This window comes from Trichomycterus rosablanca, chromosome 1 (genome assembly GCF_030014385.1).
Source record: "Trichomycterus rosablanca isolate fTriRos1 chromosome 1, fTriRos1.hap1, whole genome shotgun sequence".
Lineage (NCBI taxonomy): Eukaryota > Metazoa > Chordata > Actinopteri > Siluriformes > Trichomycteridae > Trichomycterus > Trichomycterus rosablanca.
The window spans coordinates 78,856,859-78,882,441 of record NC_085988.1 but is presented as its reverse complement, the minus strand read 5'-3'; the positions used below and the strand labels follow the sequence as shown (position 1 = coordinate 78,882,441).

Here is a 25,583-nt window from a genome sequence, read left to right as displayed (position 1 = left end):
TTATGGACAGTCCTGCTGCACAACTGCGCATGTGCACTGACGTCAATGGTGTGGGTGGTGCTGTTACGTCTGCAGTTAAGAGCGTCAGGTTCTATTGTTTATCTCTTTCACTTCTCTCCAATCATTTTTACCTTTAGATACAAATAAAGTGTGTTAATTTATGTATTATATTTCTTTTTTTCTTTTTTCATGTATTTATTCATTCATCTATTATTATTCTCTCTATTCCCTAAATAAGTAATTACTATTGTTTTCTATATAATGGAATGCCTTTATTTGTTATATATACACCGATTAACCATAACATTAAAACCACCTCCTTGTTTCTACACTCACTGTCCTTTTTATCGGCTTCATTTACCATATAGAAACACTCTGTAGTTCTACAATTACTGACTGTAGTCCATCTGTTTCTCTGCATACTTTGTTAGCCCCCTTTCATGCTGTTCTTCAATGGTCGGGACCCCCACAGGACCACCACAGAGTAGGTATTATTTAGGTGGTGGATCATTCTCAGTACTGCAGTGACACTGACATGGTGGTGGTGTGTTAGTGTGTGTTGTGCTGGTATGAGTGGATCAGACACAGCAGCGCTGATGGAGTTTTTAACTGTCACCTAACTGTTACTGCTGGACTGAGAATAGTCCACCAACCAAAAATATATCCAGCCAACAGCGCCCTGTGGGCAGCGTCCTGTGACCACTGATGAAGGTCTAGAAGATGACCAACTCATACAGCAGCAATAGATGAGCGATCGTCTCTGACCTTACATCTACAAGGTGGACCAACTTGGTAGGAGTGTCTGACGCAGGGTCAGCTGTGGTATGGTACCCCCGGATCAGACAGGGTTAGGGGCCCAACAGTGGCTGCATGGCAAAGCTGGGATTCAAACTCTCAACCTTTTGGTTGATAGCCCAAAGCTCTACCCATTAAGCTACCACTGTTTTCTGTGCTTTATTTATGTATTTATTTATTTATTTATTTATTTATTTATGTATTTATTTATTTATTTATTTATTTATTTATTATCTTATTACTTGTTTAATTTTTCCTTCTTTTCATTCATTAGCTGAACATGGTTACTGCATCAATGTATTAACTAGATGTAATGTGGTATAGTTAAACACCAAACTTGGTTTCAGACAGTCCTGTGTATTACACGCCTACATTTTCTATAATTTTATTTTTATTTTATTTTATTTTATAATTTCTATTTTTCTATACAATTTCTATAATATACATTTAGTGCGCTGTGTAATATACATATATGTCATCTTATATGTATAAAAAGACATAAAAACAGTTCCGTGTGCAAAATCTGTCAGTGCAATATCTGTTCACTTCTGTTATTTTGTTTTTAGACTTTTTAATTTATATTTTCTAGAAGCTCCTTTGGCAACAATTACAGCTACAGATCTTCTTGGATGCATCTCTCAACTTCATTTGGGCAGTTTATCCCATTCTTCATTTCAGATCCTCTAAAACTCTTTCAGATGGTGAGGATCTGTGAACTGCCATATTCAGGTCTCCTCAGAGATGTAGCGTTAGATGTTCTGCCCATATATCTCAGTTTTGTCTCATTAGACCAGATCATTATTTCCATGTGTTGTGAGAGTACATTACATGAACTTTAGCAAACTCCAATGGATTATTTGCATTTTACTCAGCAATCGCTTCTGTCCTGTCACTCTGCTCTAAGGGCCTGAGTTATGTAGAGCTGTTTGTTCATCAAACAGGTTCTCCCATTTCTACACAGGACTTTTGGAGCTCTCTTATGCCAAGTTCACACTATACGACTTTCCAAGTTGTCAGATCACTGTACAGTTCACTCTACACAACTGGATCTCTTGTAATCGGGAGTCGATGTGGTTGTCACACTACACAACTGATCAGCGACAGGGGGTTTCACACTACACCATCTATCACCAACTGGAATCGCAGGCGAGTCCATCTGGTCTCCCAAACTACGTTTTGTCACGAAAACAAACCTGAGAAGTGAAGAGGAGTTTAATGATACCACGTCCAAAAATGCACGTCAACAAGTAGCGAGCGATCAAAGTTTGTGCGCTGATGTGCAGCGTAAAATCAAAGAGGAAAAATAAATGAATCTGAGTGGATTTGGCTACGTGGCAAGCAGGGATTGTTTGTTCTATATACACTTTTCCCCCCAATTTTTCTCCCCTAATCTAGTCGTGTCCAATTACCCTGATTGCGTCCTCTATACTGATTCGACCCTTCACCGCTGACTGAGGACGCCTCTCAACTGACATACGCCCCCTCCGGCACGTACAGTCAGTACACATTTTTCATCTGCACGAGTCGAGTTCATACACTGACGAGCACTGTGTATGGAGGGCCACACCCCCATCAGCATTATTCCTCAGCCCTGTGCAGGCGCCATCAGTCAGCCAGCAGGGGCCCGCAGTTGCACCAGTTATGAGGACCTATGATCAGACTTCTCTTACCCTCTAACCCTGAAGAACAGCCAACTCTGGTGCGCTAGCGTACTTTACTGCTGCGGATCGAGTTGTTGAGTAGTTCATGCATAGCGATCGGGAGACAAGTTTCAATCACCGAGCGAACGTCGAGTTGCTCCAGAGCCGGCAAATCTAGCACCGACCAGTCGGCGAGCGAAGATCAGGGCAAAAATCGTGTAGTGTGAACTAGGCATTAGGGTGACTGTTGAATTCTTTCTTACCTTTTGCATTTTTATATAGTTGATATATACAGAAGTGATTTTAATGGTTCAAGATTTGTTTATTGTTTACCTGCTCAAAATGAACCCTGGTAGTGTTTAATTAGCAAAACCGTTTAAATAGTTAAATTAGGTGAACTGGTTGATTGACCAATGATTTTTTTTATTTTATTTTTTTGTTTTTGGATAAATAATAATAGATAATAATGTTGTTTCTGAAATAAAAGAAATCAGGTTTTACAAAATGTTTTGTGTTTATGATATTTTTTTCTTTGTATAATATTTTACTTTGTTTAATCATTCAAAATCATTTAAAAATCATTCATCATTCATCTAAATAAGCATTTGTCCCTTCCTGATTTATTTATTTATTTCTTGTATACTTGTCACAATGGCTTAAAAGCGGTTTCTCTTCTGCAAAATCTCTCCACAGAATTTGTTTTTTCTCTGGGAATTTGCACACATTAAGTCAAAAAAGCATTTGTAAGGTCAGACACTGTTCTTGGACAAAGAGCCCTGGCACATAATCAATGTTCCAATTCATCCTAAATGGGATTGAAGGCTCTGTGTCATGTGTTGCACACCACTTGTCAAACTGTGTCTATATCCCTATACCCTGCCCAATATGTTGCCATAAAGCTGGAAGCATATAATTTATTTTTAGGTTGGCTCAGTGGTCTATTTTAGTAACCCATCACCACTAATATCCAGATTCGAATCTCAGCAGGTATCGTTTGTGGTAGATGACAGTGGTAGCCAAGTGGGTAGAGCTTTGGGCTATCAAATGAAAGGTTGAGAGTTTAAATCCCAGCTTTGCCATGCAGCCACTGTTGGCACTGTACAATGACTGACCCTACGCTCTGACCCCAGCTTCCAAACAAGCAGGGATATGCAAATAAGGAATTTCGTTGTGTATGTATATATGACAAATAAAAGCATTCCATTCCATTCTATTCTTCTCATCTGGCTGGGCACCCACCTGGATATAATTCCAAAATGCAGCTGCTTGCCTGGTTTTCAACCAACCTAAACTCTGCCACATCACCCCATTGCTGCGTTCTCTTCACTGGCTTCTTGTAGCTGCCTGCATTCAGTTTAAAACACTGATGCTCACCTACAAAGCCAAAAATGGACCAGCTAAGGTCTAATCAAAGCCCGCTCGGTACCACGCAACCTCCGAGCCACTAGTCTCGCTCGACTTGATCATCCACCCAAAACTCGAGGAAGACAAACATCAAGACTTTTCTCTGTACTTGCACCCAAGTGGTGGAACGAGCTTCCTCTGTCTGTCCGAACATCTGAGTCTCTTGCTGTCTTCATCACCTCTTTACTAAGCACTTAATCTTATGTACTTACTTACTTACTAACACTCTTATTCATTTCCTGCAAAAACAAACAAACAAAAAAACCCTTTGGTTCTACCAGGGTTTCAGCAGATTTGTGGTCTTGAACTGTTGTCTACTTGAACTAGAGTAAGGTAATGTCTACTATGGAAGCACGTCTGGAAGTCGCTCTAGATAAGACCGTCTGCTAAATGCTGAAAATGTAAATGTAAATAATTGGCTTTGTCTGATAGGGGAGGATGGCCAAAGTTCCATGATGGATTGATGTCCAGTCTGTTTAGCGCTCAGTATTTACAATGAAACCAGACACACTGTGACCCTGATCAGTATAAAGCTGGGTTAAAATAAAAATAAAACGAACAGGTATTGTCCATTGAGTGAACTTGGACGTTACATGTGTATGTAAACCTTTGACTAGAAGTTCAAGTAGAGCTTCAGTCCATTAAACCGTTTGGTTGCATCCTAAACTGCACTTAATATTCTAAGTAGTGTACTAACATAGCCCCTATTCCACGTTTCGTTTGGCTTAGTGTATAGTGAATAAGAGCTTAATTTGAAACACAGCCATGGACAGTCGCTCTCAGTTCGGATTGGTCAGCTGTCACTAGGCTGCCTTGGTGTAGCCAATCAGACGGCTGCTTTCACCCTGTTGGGCTGCAGCAACATGGCGGCTTTCTGAGTTTGTGTAGTAACTAAAGTAGCTGAGGTGTAAATAAACACAGCAGCGCGTTACTTATCGGTTCTGTTTGTTATAAACGTGTGTAAATAATTGATGAGAAGTTGTACGGAGGAGAGTGAAACATGGCGAGTGACGGCAATAAGAAACAGTTCTGGAAAAGAAACACAGCTAAGGTTCCTGGCAGGTACAGTGACGTGTTCATGCTAGCATTAGCCGCTAATGCTACTTTCTGCTTCACTATAAACATGTTTAGTTTTAAACTGTGTATTATGAAATATTCAGGTGTAAAGTGTTGTTTGTTGTTTTTTTGTTCAACCGCTGTGGTTTCTAGTATTGTGCATTTATTCACATTCCAGAGTTCATGTATCTAAACTAGCTAACTAGCAGCATTCAGGAATAAATCACAGTTTTGTGCTTCAGTAGAGTAACATGAGTAATATTTCTCTTACACTATATAAACATCGCTCTTATCCTAACAGTTTAATTTCTTAATGTCTTTCACATAATTACATCAGAACCTGAACATGCACTGGACTTGTGAACTTGTTAGTTGGTTGTTGTTAGTTGTTTGAACCATTTCAAATAAAAGTAGTGGTACTTCAGCAGTTAAGATGGACTAGTAACCAAAAGGTTGCTGGTTCATTTACATTTTACATCCAAAGCGACTTACAGTACAGTTATAGTATACAATTTAAGCAATTGAGGATTAGGGGCTTTGTTCAAGGGCCCAACAGCAGCAACCTGGCAGTGGTGAGGCTTTAACCAGCAACCTTCTGATCACTAGTGCAGAACCTTAACCACTAGGCTATGGCTTGTCTCAAACAACAATGTGTATTTACATCTACATTTATGACATTATCCAAAGCGACTTACATTATATAGTTACAGTTTACAGTTTGAGCAATTGAGGATTAAGGGCCTTGCTCAAGGGCCCAACAGCAGCAACCTGGCAGTGGTGGGGCTTAAACCAGCAACCTTCTGATTAGTAGTCCAGTACGTTTTTCGGCATTTAGCAGATGCCTTTATCCAAAACGACTTACAATACAGTTATAGTATACAATTTAAGCAATTTAGGATTAAGGGCCTTACTCGAGGGCCCAACAGCAGCAACCTGGCAGTGGTGGGGCTTGAACCAGCAGCCTTCTGATCACTAGTGCAGTACCTTAACCACTAGGCTAAGGCTTGTTTTAAACAACAATGTGTATTTACATTTACATTTATGACGTTTAGCGGACGCCTTTATCCAAAGCGACTTACATTATGTAGTTACAGTTTACAGTTTGAGCAATTGAGGGTTAAGGGCCTTGCTCAATGGCCAAAGAGCAGCAACCTGGCAGTGGTGGGGCTTGAACCAGCAACCTTCTGATTAGTAGTCCAGTACCTTAACCACTAGGCTTTGGCTTGGTTCAAACCTCACTACTGCCAAGTTGCCACTGCTAGACCCCTGAGCAAGGCCCTTAACCCTCAATTGCTTAAACTGTATTCAGTCATAATTGTAAGTCGCTTTGGATAAAAGCATCTGTTAAATGCCACAAATGTAAAGGTGAATATGTTTTTTACTGTCAGCCTAAATAAGACAGAGCCTTAATTTCACAATTGATTGATTATGAAATAATAAGTTTATGTGTCTAGTTGGGATCAGCATCCACCACCAGTCCCCATCGTCTAAGATTCAAACACAAAACGTTGAATTATAAAAATCATAATCAATAAATATGAAGATGAGTTTATGTATATATATATATGTATATAAACAAACAAATGGTATTCACCCTCACGCACAAATAGACTAAGGAACAGCTTTTTTCCTAGAGCTGTGGCCTCCATCACACACCACAGAACTGGAAAAGACTAAGCACACACAAACACAGGACTACGGGTCACACACGAACTATGCAGCATCTGTGTTATTCATTTATTTATATAATGTGGGATTTGTTTTAAAATTTCATGTCAGTTTTTTTTTTTTTTTACAAAATAAGCATTATTTGGCATAGTTTGTACCTACCTCAGAAATAAAAGGACATTCATTGTTTAGATAAATAAAAGATAAGCACAAATACTGTATTTAATTTTTTAAAAGAGAAATAATAAAAGGAAACTTTGTCATATTTTGTCCTCAATTTCATTTTGTTTAAAAAAATCAGGGAAAAATTGTATCGTGAACCCAGTATTGTGAATCGCATCGCATCGTGGGTAGAGAGTATCATTACATCCCTAGTAATAAATCTCATGAAGGAAATTATATGCTTTTAACTATGAGGCAACAGTTTAGGAAAGGCCCTTTTCTGTTCCAGCATGACTGTACCCCTGTACACAAAGCAAAGCTTTCAAAAACAAAGCTTGGCTAAAAGCTTGGTCCAGTGTCCTGCACAGAGCCCTGACCTCAGCCCCACTGAACAGCTTTAGAATAAACTGGAAGATCAACTGATGCTTTGTTTAAACAGCATTAGTGCCCCGCTATACAAATGTTCTTTTGACTTAATGGCTGTTGTTACAGCTAAAAATATTATGTTTTATTATCATATGTTATTGAAATGGGATGTTTAGTAAGCTCATGGTCAGGTGTCCAAATACTTTTGGCCATATAGTGTAGATAGATACTCTATAGATCTCGAAGGAAATGTAGGCCCCATTAGCTTAGTTAAATTTTTTTTAAAGTTTTTGCCACTAGCTTGCATAAAAAAATAGCTCCATATCCAGAGGAAACACAAAATACACTAAACATGCAGTAGAAGCAACAGGAAAAGAAAAGTGCAGTATATAGGCACTGTGACCCAGAGCTGCTGAGTTGGCTGCCACTTGCGGCTGTGCTGGAAGTGTTTCTGTGTCTTTGCTTTTTCTCTTTGTGTTCGTTTTTGTGTGTTTTTGAATTTTTGGTTGAGTTTTGGTAGATGTGTTTTACTCCTACAGACGGACTTAATTGTAAAAACCTGAGTAGAAAAAGTCATTAACTACACTAAACTATGTTCCCAGAAATACCTGCACACCTGACCTTTCATAATCATTGGTATCGATATAGAATGCCCCCTGTCCCTGTGTGTGACAGCCTAAATGTTTAGAATTTTGTATTTTAATGAAATAGCATGTTTCACCACCACCTGTGTAAAAGTCCTGTATTTTTTGGGTACAGGTACTTTTCTGTACGGTTGAGATTTGCAGCCACAATCTTAGACAAAAAGATATTTTGTTTAGTTACAAAATAGTCTTGGAATAAATATTAGAGATGCATGAGTACCGATACTGGTATCGGGTATTTGCCCGATACCGCGCTCATTAACTTGTACTCGTACTCGCAAACGAGGCTCCGATACTAAACATCCGGTACCGTGTGCCTAGTGCACGTTGCTGCGTTATGCCTAGTTCACACTACACGATTTTTGCTCTGATTTTCGCTCAGCGCTCAGCGACCGGATCGAGTTTTCTAGCACGTCAGAAATCTGATCTGAGATGTGCGACTGGGAATGAGTGACATGTCGAACAGCCAATGAGAACGCAGGATACGGTGTGAGGGGAAACGCAGGAGAGGAGTGTAAACAGGTGGGACAGGGGGATAATATAGTTTATATCAGAATACACCGGCACACACACACGTTTTACAGTATTTCTGACCTGATCGTTCTCTACAAAACATAACATAACAACAAAACACCGACATTGCAAAAATATTTATTAACCTCCAACTCACTACAGAACAATCCATGCTATTCGTGTTGCCAAATCCACTCAGATTCATTTATTTTTCCTCCTTGATTTCATCACGTCAGCGCACAAACACTTCGATCACTCGCTACTTGTTGACGTGCATTTTTGGACGTGGTATCATTAAACCCCTCGTCACTTCTCACATATGTTTTTGTTTAAAAAAAAACGGTATTCTAAATAGGTATTGGTATCGGTATCGGCAAGTACAAAAATGCATGTACTTGTACTTGTACTCGGTTGGGGAAAAAATGGTATTGATGCATCCCTAATAAATATATATTTTTGCATTTCTTTGTGTTTGATTCTGTGTTTTTACTAGTAGTTTTTAGTAAAATAAATTAATAAATTGTAAGAGCTGTAAAAGCAGTTAAAAAGTATATAAAGTATTTAATGAGTATTTAATGTTCATTTACAAGTAATTAATAGGGATGTAACGATACACTCTACCCACATTGTGATACGATTCACAATACTGGGTTCACGATCCGATTTTTCCTCCCAATTTAAAAAAAAAAAAAAATCCTTTTATTATTTCTCTTTAAAAAATAAAATACTGTATTTGTGCTTATCTTTTATTTATCTAAATAATGAATGTCCTTTTATTTCTGAGGCAGGTACAAACTATGCAAAACAATGCTGCAAATTTTCACTTTTTGTGTAAAAAAAAAAAAAAAAAAAAACTGAAATGAAATTTTAACACAAATCCCACATTAAGTAAATAAATAAATAATACAAATAAAGAAAGTATCCTCACAAATAAATCTGGCTGGAAAATTCAGAACCTGGCAACCCTGTGGTGACGTCAACCAGGCGAGGTGAATAGCGCCAGCGCCCTCTGCTGTTTAAAGGGAATATTCATTCATTTTACATGTAAACCGATTTGAATCGTTACACATGGGAATTGATTTTTAACTGTCTTGTGGTGCTTCGTTACATCCCTAGTAATTATAATTCATTGTTTGAATGAATTAAACACAGATTAGTACACAAACAGAAGAAGAGCATCACAGAGACTAGGGCTTACACAGTCAGAATTACATCTGTGGGTAGACACACACCTGATGGCCCAAACATCTAGGTGTGCTCCTCCACTCAGTCAGTCTTAAAATCAGGTCATGTTCTATGTATTAAATGGTAATAAGTAAGACTGTACTGCTGACGTGTGGTAATCTGTCAGTTTAAGTCTAAATATTAGACTGTAAAGACCAGTGTGTATACCTATATGAAGATTTAAGGTTTAACCATCTAGTAACGGCTTTTTAAATGATATATGATAAATAAGTCTCTCTCACGCTTGGTTGTTATAGAAGGAGGTTCTCAGCCCTGAAATAAATGATAGGTGTTACCAGGAGTAAGTCTGTTAGACTTTGAGAAGAGAATTAAAAAGATAATTGCAGGACTATTAGTTGGTGTTAGGCAGTAGTTGTGATATAGATGCCTAGTGGAGGGAATTATCTTTGTTTTTGTTCAAATCCTTTATCAAGCAACTTTTGTCTTCTCAAGGAATGACGACGCTATCTGTGCCCAATCTATTACGTGGTTGGCATTAGTCATACACAGGGGTGTAACAGGGTTGGCCATTTGAACATTTGGCTTTTTAAATATTTACAGTAAAAGTATCTACCAATATGTCAGCTTAGAGTTTAATATCTACTGAATAGCTGCTGTTTAAGATTCCATTTTTGTGTCACATTAGAGCACAGTTTATTCATTCATTCATTTAATTATCCGCTTATCCAATTGGGGTCACGGGGTGGGGGTGGAAGCCTTTCCCAGCTTTTCAATGGGCACAAGGCACACGGTAACACCCTGGACGGGGCGCCAGTCTATCGCAGGGCAGACACACACACACACACACACCTATCCACTTATAGGGCAATTCAGTGTCTCCAATTAACCCGACTGCATGTTTTTGGACTGTGGGAGGAAACCGGAGCTCCCAGAGAAAACCCACGTAGACACGGGGAGAACATGCAAACTCCACACAGAAAGGACCCGGACCGCCCCGCCTGGGGACCGAACCCACTGGGCCACCGGAGCACAGTTTAGTTGATTTGCTTTAAAATGTTATAATGTTTTTTTTATTGTGGGAAGTTTAACAGCCCTTTGTGATGTATTCATAGAAACACCAGTATAATTGTACAGATCTTAGTCATATCACCACATTTACACACCCTGTATGCCTGTGCTTATGTGCAATACATTCTACTGCACTTGACTTGTTTTTAATGTCTTATATGACCTTCGATGTGCAATAACAAAAGAACTGATTTATTCAAACCCACCCTTTCCCACACAAACACACTTTGTGCAATATTTATTTATTCTACCACCCTTAAGCTCCAAAACTGTTATGTGCACTAACCCTCCAACTTTGCTCCTGGCACCAGACACTTTATTATTCTCATGGACACTTTATACATATTCTTAATTATTTTAATGCTAGATTTTGTAGTTTAGTGTAGTGTAAAGCAAAGTGTTTTTGCCTTTATAAACATCTACAGGTCTTGGTCTAGACAACACATTACTGTACTTACATAGGGACAATGAAGATATCTTATCTGAAGGTTTTTGATGACATGAAAATGATTATGTTCTCTAATCTTGTCTGTGTTTTCATGTTTACAGTATACAACATGTTTATGGAGCCCAGCATCCTCCAATTGACCCACTGTTACATGCTAAGTAAGTACGCACATACCAGAACTTTCAAGTAATGATACACACATGGGACTGTACAAATTGTGCTGGCCAGTTTTGCATCACAATACTATTGATTTTCATATAAATATATATGATCCAGAGTATCAGCCAAACTGAACAGCAGAGTGACCCCCATGTGTCTGTGTGTGTTTGTGTCAGCAGTGTGACCAGGTCACATGTACACAAAGTCCTGATTTATGAAGTGCTGCAAAAATGGTTGTCCGTCCAACAGGTTCTCCTGTCTCTGCACAGGACACTTTTGGAGCTCTTCTACAGTGACCATTTTGTTCTCTGAAGGACTTTGTCTGAGGGGGTATGGCTGAAGCCCTACAATATATGGGCACCCTGTCCCACCACAACCCTGACCAGGATCTTTAGTTATCATTAGTTTTTTCAGATTTTTTTTATTTTTAATAATATTAGTAATATATATTCTAATACGTTTAGGTTTGCGCAAACATTCATTTCTTTGTTCAGTATGTCCTAAGTGCGTCTCTCTTGATGTTGCATGTCTTTTAAGCTTTAAGAAGCTTTGATTTGGTTTTGGTATATGGACAAGATTAGGAAGAAGTTCAATAGAGGGACAGCACAGGTTGGATGTTTTGGAGACAAGTTTGGGATACGATGTAGAAGAAGAAGGCCAAAGAGTAGGATTATGTATGCAATGAGGGAGGGCATGAGGTTGGTTTGAGGGTGTTCAGGATGGCGCAAAAAGATCTGCTGTGGCAACGCTTTTTGTAACTTACTGTATGTATACACCACCAAATATATAGAATATTGGTGGGCTGGGCACCATTCAGTAACCAAAGTGTAGCAACATACTCAGGGCAAGGTGCCAATTAATAACAGTTACACTTAGGGTGAATTTAGATCAGCCAATCCACCTTCTCAATGCTTTTGAAAGGTGGTGGGGAAAAAAAACCCACAAACAGTGCAAGCTTAATGGGTAGAGCTCTATGCTAGCAGTCTGGAGGTTGTGGGTTTGAATCCTTGTTCTGCTCAGCATTCACTCTTGAGCGAAGCCCTTAACCCTCTCAATGGCTGACCCATCTCTCTGACCCCAGCCTCCAAACAATCAGGAATACAGATCAAATGTTTTTTTTATTGTACTGTACATGTATGTATGACAAATAACAGCATTCGTCTGCTTTTTTTATTTTCATCAAGTAAAAAAATACAAACTAAATTACAAGCTGGACGTTTATTCTTCTGTAAATTTGATTTTTAAAGTGATTTTTATTAACAATGAATATAACAGATGAGCTCCATGTCCAAAGCTTCACATAAAAATCGATGGGATTTCCTGGGATGCTGTTGGGATGTAACCCTGCGATGGATTTACAAATAAACATTTTAGTCAGAGATGCCTGAACGGCAAAGCGATCCACACAGACGTTTTTATTCAGACAGACTTTCCCCCCAGTTGGAATGATGTTTTTGAGAGGATAATGAACACAGTTTGCTTATCGTGACTCTTAAAATAAAGAAAAATACAGAAAAAGCTCGGTTTATTCTCCTGCTCTGGGAAATCACCGTTCCAGGGTGCTAATGAGATTTTAAATGGGATATTAGTGAGGAATGTTGAAAGCATTTTCTGTTTTGTGCATTGGGTGAAGATAAATGTTGACTGCTTCACCCTGGTGTTCTAGTGTAGTTTTATTTATGGACCAAATGAGTCGTGCGGTTTGTTTTTCCTCTTGACTCATTTCTCTTTTATTAGATGTTCGTTTGGCTCAACCACACTTTTCTGCTTCGTCATTATCTAATCACAAACCTGCTAGTGAATCTGCCTCTGGTGTAAATGGCTCAGTATCCAGATGTTAAAATAGGGTGACTGTATTTTGGTTTTTAAAAAAAGAGGACACTTGTTGGGGGGGGGGGGGGGGGGGTAATTGAATGTAATTGGTGGCACCATGGCAGTGTGTATGGGGTAGAGGTTTAAATATTTGAGAAATGCATCAGTATCCATGCAACTATGTTATTGAACTTTAATACATATACAACTACTCTTTAACAAGACAACAAATGCAATTATGGTCAGATAAACTTTCAATTCAGTGTTTAGCTCTAAACATTAATAACAACAAATAAAAATAAAGACAGTCGATACCTATGATTATACAACAGGTAGTTCTGACCTTACAATCTGATTGGTTGAGAAGCGTTCTAAACGTGCTGATATTCGTGATAACAGCACAGTCTTTTCACACCACAATGGTATTACTCCGCTGACGTGTTGCCAGTAACGACAGGCTTCATGCACACAAACGCGCATGCAGACGACACAGACTTTTTTTCCTGATCGCGTTTTAAATCCGTTATCTGATATACAATCTAGCGCACTGTGTAGGGAACATAGCCCAGTTAGCAGCTCCTAGAAGTTCTGTTATCACTCATATCCTTTGGTGTGTGCAAGATGTTTTTTGTTTCTTTTTTTTCCTCTTCGGAGGTTCTTGACTTTTTCTTCTTGTGGTTCTTACCTCCCTGAAATGAGTTTTTGCAACTTGGGATGTCTGCTTTGTAGTGTTAAACTTTATATTCGTTGTGGAACTACTTTTTGGCGGAAGGTATTGTCAATATTAAAGCATATTTATTATGAAATTCAGGGCTTCTTTGATTTATTTTCTCGCCTTCGGCTCGTGCCTGCGACCGAATCACAGCCGTGATGTTATTCGCGATAACACACTCCCTCTCGTGTCCTATTGCTTAAGTAAACCCCCCATTTTTTATGTATTGCCCAATCGTATCAGCTTTAATTTACTTTATTTTACTTGCTCCCATCAGTAGAAACCCCACAGTAAGGTGTGTCATCTAGTGCTTGGTTTTGACAGAATGCAGTACCATCACTGTGTTGACAAGAGCCTAATGAAAATTTTTCGTAATGTTTCAGAATCGGGGAAAGGCTTTTTGCCTGCTTCACGCCCCCTCCGATGCCTGCACAGTCCCTTGACCCCTGCTTTTTTGCCTGTGCTTCTGTGGATTTGCACATGAGGCTCATCCACTTCTGCACAGGCACCTCAGTCTGCTAACCAGAGTCCTTACACAGCGTTTGAAGACCTCACCCACTTAGCAGACCCAGCAGACTTGGTGGCCAATTTTGTCTGCTGCAGGCACTGCCATTTGTGCCCGCTAGACGGCACCCAGTCGATTGGTACAAGAGCCGAGATTCAAACCGTGGTGTTCAGAGAGGAATATCCCGCTGTGCCACCTGGGCCAGGGAAAGACTTTTAACATGACAGACATAATGTGAAATTCAAAAACCCCTAAAAACACCCAAAAACAAAGTTGAAATCAGTGCAAAAACACAAACACACAGAGAATAGTGAGTGCAGACTAGAAAAGCCAAATTCTGGACATTTTTGGTGATTTAGAAATCTCGTCCGGACAAAAAGAGGACATGTCCGGGAAAAACGGGTCATATGGTCACCCTAGTTAAAAGTTATCACTTATTTTGGGGGAACACCTTACTCCTCTGTAGATTTTCTATGCGTACCGTATGCTCTGTGTCTAAATAATGGCCCATGCATTTGACCAGATCTGCACTTTCTCATGTTTTTCTTGTATTTAGTCAGATTGTTTGTTTTTCCCCATCCTGTCATTTAGTTTAATCAGAGCTGGAAACAAACCTCCTGCAACAAGTACACCGGGCAAGCCAAAGAAAGCCACCACCTTCCAGGAGTTCGAAAGCATCACCAGCGACGCCTGGGACGTCGGTGACGATGACGACGAACTTCTCGCCATGGCCGCTCAGAACCTCAACATCGAGGTGGTGATGGAAACAGCCAACAAGGTGATCGAGAACCACAGCAAACTGCAGGAGCTACGACAGCTACAGCTCGATGAGCCGTCTGAAGCAGAAGAGAAAGAGGACGACGAGCGTCTGGAGGAAAACGCCGACGAAAGGCTGGAGGAAGTGGAGACGACCACAGAACTGTCTTTCAACTTAGAGCGGCTTTCTCACACCGACAGCAGGCTGGTGAAGTCTCACAGTGAAGCACCTATCGGCTCCCCGAAAGGTCAGTCCACGTCACTTCATGTTATCCCAATTTTTATTTTACTTTATTAGGATTTTAACTTCATGTTTTACACTTTGGTTACATTCATGACAGGAACAATAGTTACTCATTACACAAGATTCAACAGTTCAAAACAGTCATGGACAATCTTGTATCTCCAATTCACCTCTCTTGCACTTTTTTGGACTGTGGGAGGAAACCGGAGCTCCCAGAGGAAACCCACGCAGACATGGCGAGAACATGCAAACTCCACACAGAAAGGACCCGGACCGCCCCACCTGGGAATCAAACCCAGGACCTTCTTGCTATGAGGCGACAGTGCTACCCACTGAGCCACCGTGCTACCCTGTTATCCCAATTCACCTTCTTATATGGTTTAATAATAATGGCTCCAATTAGTTTGGTATTATTTTGGGATTCATGTTTTGGCAAATCATGTCATGTGACTACGCCATTATTGCTTTGTGATGGTTGGCTGCACAGATGGGTCAGCTTTCTACAGTGCCCTCTGTCTAGTGTCGCCTGTAGCAGAATAGCTCTGATAACGCAATCAATGTTGTGATGTCAGTTCAGCGTATTCTTGGTTTTCCTTGACATCTGAGTACTTCCACAAGTCCTAATATTGTCATGTGGGTGTCTCATTACACGCCTAAAATAATGTAACTTGTGAAACTTAATTGGAATCAGTGGAATCTGGCCATCTTGTACACTTACTCATTGGTCATCATCTTCTTCCATGAGAGTTTTCTTGATGCACTTGTTCTTAAAAGCCTAAATGTGTCTTTCTTTCCCTTTCTTCAGTCATCACCTTCACATTCATATGTGGCTACTGGCCAGACCTTGACTTTCATCAATTTTAACTTGGTAATGGTGCTAATTGACTTCCAGATCCTTGTCATTTTGACCATCACCACCATGTCCATGGCCGTTCTTTACACATCCTGCACATTCTGCAATATAGATATATTGAGTCCCAGATATAAGAGTCTTTTACCTTCTTCTGGTGATGTGATCAATACTACAATGTCATCAGCATACCTGAGATTGATTGCTAATGTCATATAATTGAAAAAAAAAAGCATAATGTACAACGGTAATATAAATATCAAGCCCAAATCTTAAATTAAATAAAAAAAAGTGGTCTATTACAGCTATATCTATATATATGCTAATCACAATTTTAATACTGTGGCACTGTGATGAAATATCAGATTTACATTTTTAAGAAATGCCGCTATACACAAACCACATGCTTTTTTTCCTCATTACATTCATATCAACTGCTTTTAACCACCCTCCCCCAGACATAGCCAAACGTGTAGACAGCTCTTCGGCTGATAGCACCGCCTGGATTCAAACCCATGGTGGGCTAGTGTAAAAGACCCCTGTGCAACTAATACAACAAGTGCTTTCTTCAAATTCAACACAAAATGCCACTTTTAATGCCTATAAACCTAATTTATAATTTATGGGGGTTGAGTAATTTGGTTTGCTATGTAGGGATTCTACTTGCGCTGCAGCTCTGCTACCTTGTGCGCCGGGCCCTGCGGATTTAAGATTCATGTTTGTATTGCATTTGTATAAAAATTTCTATCATCATTTCTTAGAACGCAGCAACGTTCAAAGGTCAAATCAGGACAAATCGGTCGATCTTGCTTACACTGATGTGAACAGAGCCACAGACTGAACATCTCTGTGATGCTAATTTCTCTAGCATGGTTTTTCACTCTGTTATATTTATGTGCTGCAGAGATGAGCTGCGAGCGAGGACCACTACACAGACAGCAGTCGCTCCCTCACCGACCGGTCATCCCTCTGGTGGCTCGCATGGCTGATCAGAACACGTCAGGAACCCTGGCCATGACGGAGAGAGAGGCTTCCAGACTTGACAAGTTCAGACAGCTTCTAGCCGGACCCAACACGGACCTCGGTAGGTTGCTCCCATGTCCTTCATTTGGCACAGTGATGATTACTATAGTCGGGCGCTCGGGCGGTGTAGCAGGAAAGCAAGCTTGTCCACTATCTCTGAGATCCAGGAGTTATTATCAGCCAGTCAGGCGGTTGCACGCATATCGGCTTATGTCCTGATGGGTGTCTGAAACAGCCTGGCCATTGGGAGGTGCGCTCTCAGTACCAGTCTCAAGCCTGGATACACATAGGTGGGTTGCTTTTGCACTGCTGTTAAAAAATTGTCAATTAGAAGATTAAACATGTTGTTATTGTCCTCTATTTCTGTCTCCTCTATTTATCTCATTATATATACACACACACATGAGGGATCTGCAAGTTTCTGCACTGTTATATTTTGGTTGGAAACAGTAAGGGTGGGAGGAGTAATAATTGGAAAAATACATTATGTTCATGTATGTGTATATATCTGTGGCTGCTTCTTGTTCCCACACAGAGCTGTGTAGCTGTGTGGAGAGCTAAGCTAACCTCCACGTCAGACCCCCCCCCCCCCCTGTATTTGCATACACGCCCACGCCTTGTTGATGGTTCTGCCTGGATTCAAACTCACAAATTCAGGCAGTTGATGAGGGTATATTGCCTCTCACACTTCCTCCGACCCGTGCGCAGCCCTTAACGAAACCCTGCACAGGCGCCTCTATCCGCCAATCAGGGTCTTCACAGCATCCGAAGACCTCGCCCACAAATTCCGGTCATTCCTCCCCGCAGGCACTGCCAATAATGCCTACTAGATGGCACACAGCTGACTGGTGGCAACTCCGAGTTTCGAAACGAGGAATTCAGAATCTAGGCAAGTATCCCTCTGTGCCACCTGGGTGCCTGTCTTTTCTATATTTGAAGTAGATTACTGTAAGAGCTGGATTTGAGTCTGAATGAAAAGTCTTCATGCTTCTCAAAATAGTTGCTTGTGTTATGGTCTACGTTATGAGCTTCTGGCACTTGTACAGACCAAACAGAAGAAAGCTTCTCTGCTGGCATCACTGTGTGTTTTACTACGTTTTTGTTTTGTCATTAATGACCTTATTCTATGTTCCAAGTGGAATCCAGGCTTAGCGGCCCCCACACAGAAAGCGTATTGATCCTCCCTGTGATGCTTTATGAGCTGCAGTTATAACACAGAAAGTAGCAGCTTTCCTGTGTCTCAGAGCGAACATGTTCTAGCTTTCACACTTTCCGATCGATAGATATGGTGCAGTATCATTTCCGAGACCATGTATTCATGTCAGGCCCATATTTTGTCTAGATTCCTTACAAACACTCTGCTAGAGGAATGCTGACCTTTCCTTCCTAAAACCTCCTACAACTTTAACCCAAAATAGACTGCTAGTTCACAGGAAGGACATGAGTCAGTGCTGCTCTTTCACTATATGTTGCAGCTCATAAAAAGTTTTAGTTGTTTTATTATACTCCATGAAATAACAATTTATCTTAAAGCTGCTCGGTGGGGTTGAACCTATTGGAGTTTGCTCACATTCAATTTGTCTTGTTTTGTGCAACAGGGAAGGGTTTCCTCAAACTGTGCAAATGCATATACCTTTGGCCTTTCAGTCGCTCTTGGAAAAGTATTTAATGCACTAATGTAAAACACAATACAGACTTAATGTGATGGAATGAACAAATGAATGAATGAGCGAATGCATGAACCAGACTCAGCAGGGACCTCCATCCTCATTGGGTGGCCTGAGGAACAATTTGAATGAATTACACAAATCATACATACACATAATTAATTGAAACTAAAAGTTATAAGCTAAAAGAATAAGCTTTTCATTATTCAGTCCAGTCTGTGATAAAGTCCGTAAGTTCAGTCAGTGAGGTCTGGGCATTTTTGGTGCAACATGCTAGGTTCTCGCCAGTCTGTTTATCCAGGCCTGGGACCGGCACTAAGGGTGCACTGATATGTGTCCTCTTTATGGCTGGGTTCATGTTACACCAGGCGACTTCTGTATTTGTGAGCCCAGCCCTGGATTCAAACCTTCAGAATCTCGGCTCTGCTGTTACACCACACAAGCTCACAGAGTAAAGGCTTTTAGAGTTTGTCCAATAAGCCATTGGATTATAGAATTTAGAGCTTTACAATAAAGTTATTTATTGATGTGATTTTTTTATTTAATTAAATCTATATTACAAAGGATAAAGCAATAAATTATGCTAGCCCACTACTGATGGGATTTAGGTTTTGAATCCTCAGCAGTGCCATTGGTCAGTCAAGCATCTACATACAGACAGGATGGGCTGTGCTTGAAAAGGGGGAGTAGGACAGACCCCATGGTGTATTGCGTCCTGTCTAGGGCAGGCTTGATACCACTTTTTTTATGTCTGATACCGATACTGCAAATTGAGTATCTGCCGATACCAATCCGAGACCGTAATTTCTCCTCTCAAACAACTAAGCAGTAATAATACATGTCTCGATGCACCATGGTTAAACTAGCTATCTAAATAACAATGCTCAGACTGTGAAACAAATATTCTAAAGGAATAAATACAGAACCTACAACATCACACTTATACAAAACTGCTGTTTTTGTTTATCTCAGGTGAGTGATTTATAATTTATAAAGCGATTTTTATTGTATTTAAACAGTGTTTTTAGATGTGGCAGTAGTAGATGATTTTTTTTTTAAATGCTAAAAGTTGAAGTAGATCAGTGTGTTTTAATTTCTGAATGGCTGTTGTGGATGAGTTGTAGATCAGTGGCACATGTTAATGATGTCATCAAGAGTAGGGCGGCACGGTGGCTCGGTGAGTAGCATTGTTGCCTCACAGAAATCCTTAGGTGGGACGGTCCGGGTCCTTTCTGAGTTTGCATGTTCTCGTCGCGTCCGTGTTGGGTTACTTCCGGTGTTCCGGCTTCCTCTTACAGTCCAAAGACATGCAAGTGAGGTGAATTGGAGACACAAAATTGTCCATGACTGTGTTTGATATAACCTCATGAACTGATGAATCTTGTGTAATGAGTAACTACCGTTCCTGTCATGAATGTAACCAAAGTGTAAAACATGACTTTAAAATCCTGATAAACAAACAAACAAACTGCATTGTGTTTATAGAGTCTGTAAGGATCGGACGTACTGCAACCTTGACCAGGATAAGTGGTGGTAAACTGTGAAAATGAAATAGAATTAATAAAAAAATTATGTAATTTTATAGGAATTTAGGACTTTAGACTTTAGATTTTTTTCCCATTGGATTATTGGACAGTAAAAAAGTCAAGCATTTCTACACACACACACACACACACACACACACACACACACACACACACACACACACACACACACACACACACACACAGTTCTTTGTGTCCATCTATACCTCCACATCTCTGTACAGATTAATGTTCAATTATACAAGTTTCATCCGACATCAAAACTATGTCACTTCATAAAAGTTTCAAGGACTCCGGCTTTGTTGGTCCGGCCCCCTGTGGTAGCTGTCAGTTTGTTGTGGATAAAAGCTTTTGGGCAGTTTGATAATAAATGCAGTTTCAGGTGTAAAGGCAGGGTTCCTGAGTGTCAGTGGAAAAGCTAGAGCTGTGTCTTTCTGTACTTCTGTACTTCTTCTGTACTGAACAGTATTTTAAATGATTCATTTCTTGCTACACTTACATTAGAGGAGTTTGTTTGCTGTGAAACGAGAAGCAAAACCTTTCATTTGTAATGTTTTATTTTTATTTTTATCATACCTCTGGTGCTTGGATTGAGCAGCAGTCTATTGCACTGGCCCACCACTGCTGGGATTCGGGTTCAAATCCCAGCAGTTTTTGCATCCCAGCTACACAGACACAATGTCTACGTCGGATTGCTGGAAGCTCCGTGATGGATTGGCATGTTGTCCGGGGTGTGTTACTGCATTGCACCCCAAGGAGGATGAAACTGGAGCTTCTAGAAAAAACCCACATTGACACAGGGAGGAGATGCAAACTCCACATAGAAAAGAACCCAGACTGCTCCACCTGGAAATCGAACCAAAGACCTTCTTGCTGTAAGGCGACAGTGCTACCCACTGAGCCACTGTGCCATCGTAGCTAGCGTTGTAAGCACATTTTCTGTATGACCAAAAGAACTATTTTTTTTTTCCCAATCAACCGCTTTATCCTGGTCAGGGTCACTGCTAGTCTGGTTTCATTGAGATACACCAAGCATAAGGCAGGAATACGCATTAAGCACAGTCTTAAAAAATGCCGTCTGCAGCAGTCAGAGGCCGATTGTAGAGCTTTCAAAGAAAAGCTAAAAGTTTTCCAAGACTCAAATCATCAAAGGTTTGGGAATACTTAAAACTGGCACAAAACAAAAATGTGGTTTGTACACTGTGCAAAGCTTTGATGGTACCACAGCAGCACTAGCGCCATGTTTCATGTCTATATTGTTTCATTAAACTTCTTAATCACGGAGATCCTAAAATACCGTATTTCTTAGCGAGTTCAGTTAGGGCGCATTTTTACTTCTATATTGTTTCATTAAGCTTCTTAATCGTGGAGATCTTGGAATACCGTATTTTTTAGCGAGTTCAGTTAGACTGCTGCGATTTTTGCGGTTGCTGCAGTGCTCAAAGCGCAAAAAGCTTCTCATGTGGTTCTTACCTACCACTTTGTTTACATCGCTGAATCTGGGCTCATTCTGTCTTTACTGCATGTTGGACTTAATGAGACATGTTCACCTCTAACTATTTTATTTCTGCTATAAGTTAAAGCACTTTGCTTTGTGTACAGAATACCATAAACACATGCTGCACTTTGTTTAATATGGAGAACTTGAGAATTTGATAATATGGACATAAACCCTGTTTACATTTTGTGTGGTGCCATATGGTTATGTCATAAAGTTTGTTGTTAAAATAAAAGAAGCTTAAATGAGATTCTGAATGACATTTTTTTGTAGGAAAATTAATCATGTAGGTCAGGGGTGTCAAACTCACGGCCCGCGGGCCAGATCCGGCCCGCCACGTCAATTTATGTGGCCCGCGAGAGCTTAAACGACTGTACGATTGTTGTGATGGTTCGAGTAGTTACAGAGACACGCTTATAATTTAATGAGACTCCTGCACCTTTAAACGGCAACCGGTGACATCGTAGTCATGGCAACTAACTTTGACCTTCGCTGAGAAGCCATGTGACTTTTACGGCAAAAGAACGCGGGTAGTAATGTAAACAATAATAATAAATATAAATAATTATCTTGCAGTATAATACCAAAGCATCGTCTGTAAGTAGTGGCGTTTATATTCTCAGTTGTTAGTAAATGTTTAGTGAGTATATCACAGCGTTTTAGTTACAAATTTACCGTAATTAAATACAATTGTTACCGTTACTATAGCAATTAGTATCTTTACACAAAAGTTTAACTCCTTAGCGCTATTTTTTATGTTTGGTTAAATCTCATATTGTACCAGATGTAACACTTGACTACAGCTGTGTGCTTTTACTGTATTAAGTTCTTTATTGTTTTTATTGTTTGTATTTTTACTTCATTCTGGTGCACTCAGTGTATCACACAGCTGGGGAGCAAATAAACCGACTGTATTCTAAAGAGAGCTGTCTGTCTGTCTGTCTGTCTGTCTGTCTGTCTGTCTGTCTGTCTGTCTGTCTAGCTGAGCAAGGGGGATAAACTCTTAGTGAGGGCATCCTACATTAACCGCATCTCTCAAAACGCATGCTGATTTTGTGACCTGCAAAGTGACACATCCCGCCAGTAGATGATGTTAAGAAATATTTACACATAATCCCAAAATGTACAAGAAGATAAGTAAGAAAATTAAGCAGAAGGAGGAAATTTAATGAAAATGAAAACAAGTTTGTGCTTCAGGAAGAGAAACCGGTGCGTCTCTTGTGTTATGAGGCCGTGTCTGTGGTAAAGGAGGACAATATAAATGCAGAATTCGGCCTCCAAGAAAAACAACAGACAGCAATCACAGCAGGATACGTTACAATCGGCCCTTTGAGGGCCACAATAATGCTGATGTGGCCCTCGGTGAAAATGAGTTTGACCCCCCTGATGTAGATTAATTGATTAATCGATAAAATAGTCTATATATTAATCGATAGAAAAATAGTCATTAGTGGCAGCCCTAGATTACCTGCTAAATTTTCAGAGAAAACCAGGAAAAGAAGGACTTAAAACATTGCTGCATAAGATCTGTGGATTTGGACTCGGATCTGTGGATCTGTAAGCTGGACTTGGTCAGTCATTTTTAATTATTCATTATGATCCAGCACTGGAACAGTGATACAATTTTGAAAATTATGGGCAAAGGTACAGAGGTCCTTTTTTTTTTTTTTTGACTCACAGTGTAGAAACATCCCTACCGGTAGACGCTTTTATAATGTCAGTCGGTATATTGTCATGTTGCAAGAGCGACGCTCATATTCGTAGCATCCATCATTCCAGCCCTGTGGAGCAATCAGTGAGGCTGATGAGAGGAGATTGGATGTTCTTCAGGGTTGGCATGATATCGATTTTACAGCTGCCAGTTCTTGTTTTATCCTTCCTCCCAGTCACCGGGGTCTCGTCTTAATTTGGTTGTTGTTACCTTATTAGATAACCAAACTGACGAGGCAGTGGTGGGGTGCCAGAATGAAAAATGAACTTAGTTCCGGTTTACATAATTACCGCGTGTGTGCGTGTGTGTGTGTGTGTGTGTGTGTGTGTGCGTGTGTGCGTGTGTGCGTGTGTGCGTGTGTGTGTGTGTGTGTGTGTGTGTGTGTGTCGGGGGTGGCGGGAGGTATTGACAGAGATAAATCAGCCTGTTGTCCTTTCACAGAGGTCGATGTCCTGTGTGACACGGAGGCTGCAAGTGAGCAGCACACTGATCATCACCTCCCTCTCTCCCGCGCCGGCCTCCCTCGTCCCTCGTACACGCTGTCAGGTTTCGGATTTACCCTTTAGGGGGAGACATTGTCCTCTGTTGTGGAGTACAGGCACTAGAGCAGGAGGGAGAGAACAGCAGGGAACTAAGCATCTAACAGAGAATAATACTATATGAAGAAGAGGACAAAGAACACCTTTATTTGTCCTATACTGTTTATATGTACACGTTTACGGTACAATGAAATTCTTTTTCAGCATATACTGGCTTGTTTGGAAGCTGGGGTCAGAGCACAGGGTCAGACATTGGATTTAGGGCCTTGCTCAAGAGCCCAACAGTGGCTGCATAGCATACCCTGGATTTAAACCAACAATCTTCTGACTGATAGCACAAAGCTCCACCCACTAGGCTTCCACTGTCCCACAGTATGGGCAAAAACATTCTATTCAATAACCATCGGCATAAATATGAAGCATCCCCATTTTCTGCATCCATAAAACCACTTTCTAATATGGAAAAGCTTTAGATAGATAAATAAATAGATTAATAGATAGATATTTATTAATCCCGAAGGAAATTACAGTATTGGCCTCCAATAGCTGAACAAAAAGTAAAGAAAAAATAAGTAATACAAATGTACAGTGTGCATATATTCAATATACGATATGCAAATAAATGCATATAAATATGGCATGGAATACACCTTAAAAAATAATAGCAGCATAGTATACTTATATTCTTATAAACAACATATACAAATATATGCATTGTCCATATACATTCTGGTAAAGAAGATTATTAATGTATTAAATGAAAATGTCAAAAAATTATATGTAGATTTGATAGCAGGTATAGCAGTAGTATAGATTATAAACAATATATACATATGATTATTATAATACTAAATGAAAATATCAGGTGTCAGTGTGTGCATGAGTTTAAGTCCGGTTTTATGTCCCGACTGTCATGTGGTGATTACACTAGACTTTGGAGTGTGCTGTGGGAATTTGTGCCCATTTAGTCAAAAGAGCATATGTGAGCTCAGTCACTTTTTCAATTTGTATTTCAAGTGATGTGAACTACCTGGACTGTGACCATGATGAGGCCCTTCCTGAAGATAAATACATTGGTTAATACATGTGCGATGTACAGAGCTGTGAAAAAGTATTTTCTGTTTTGCTTATTTGTCACATTTAAATGTGTCAGATTTCCGTACTAATTTTTAAATAAGATAGACACTCAAGTAATGACTAAATGCAACTTTTAAATGATAATAGCTTTTATTGAAGATAAATATTTATTCACCCATGTGAAAAAAGTAATGTGCCCCCCTAAATCTAACTGCAGTCAAACCTTTGTCATAATTTGCAATGAGTCTTTTACATCTCTGCGGAGGACTCATCACCCACTCTTCTTTGCAGAATTGTTTTAATTTCACTAGATCAGAAGGTTTTTGAGCATGAACCGCCTGATTAGGGTATTTCCACAGAACCTCAGTGGGACTCCACTTAAACCACTTAACCTTAATTTTGTTGCTTTTCAGCCATTCAGAGGTGGACTTGCTTGTGTGCTTCAGATTAATGTTGCATAACCTACTCACAAGCTTCACTCCAACTTTAGGTCACAACTGACTGATAGACATTCTCCTTCAGGGTTCAGGGAGTATA

At 40.0% G+C, this 25,583-nt stretch overlaps 1 protein-coding gene across 2 annotated transcripts in view; it reads left to right on the top strand.

Annotated features, from left to right (window-relative positions):
• Window positions 1-4,710: 4,710 nt before the first annotated feature.
• Window positions 4,711-25,583, top strand: part of tbc1d22a (TBC1 domain family, member 22a) — a 259,440-nt gene continuing 238,567 nt past the window's right edge. For both annotated transcript variants that reach the window (XM_062996460.1, XM_062996461.1), the window contains exons 1-4: window positions 4,711-4,901; window positions 11,051-11,107; window positions 14,729-15,141; window positions 16,892-17,071. In XM_062996460.1, the coding sequence (XP_062852530.1) occupies window positions 4,840-4,901; window positions 11,051-11,107; window positions 14,729-15,141; window positions 16,892-17,071 (712 nt within the window). In that variant the 5' untranslated portion in view covers window positions 4,711-4,839. The remainder of the gene's footprint in view (window positions 4,902-11,050; window positions 11,108-14,728; window positions 15,142-16,891; window positions 17,072-25,583) is intronic.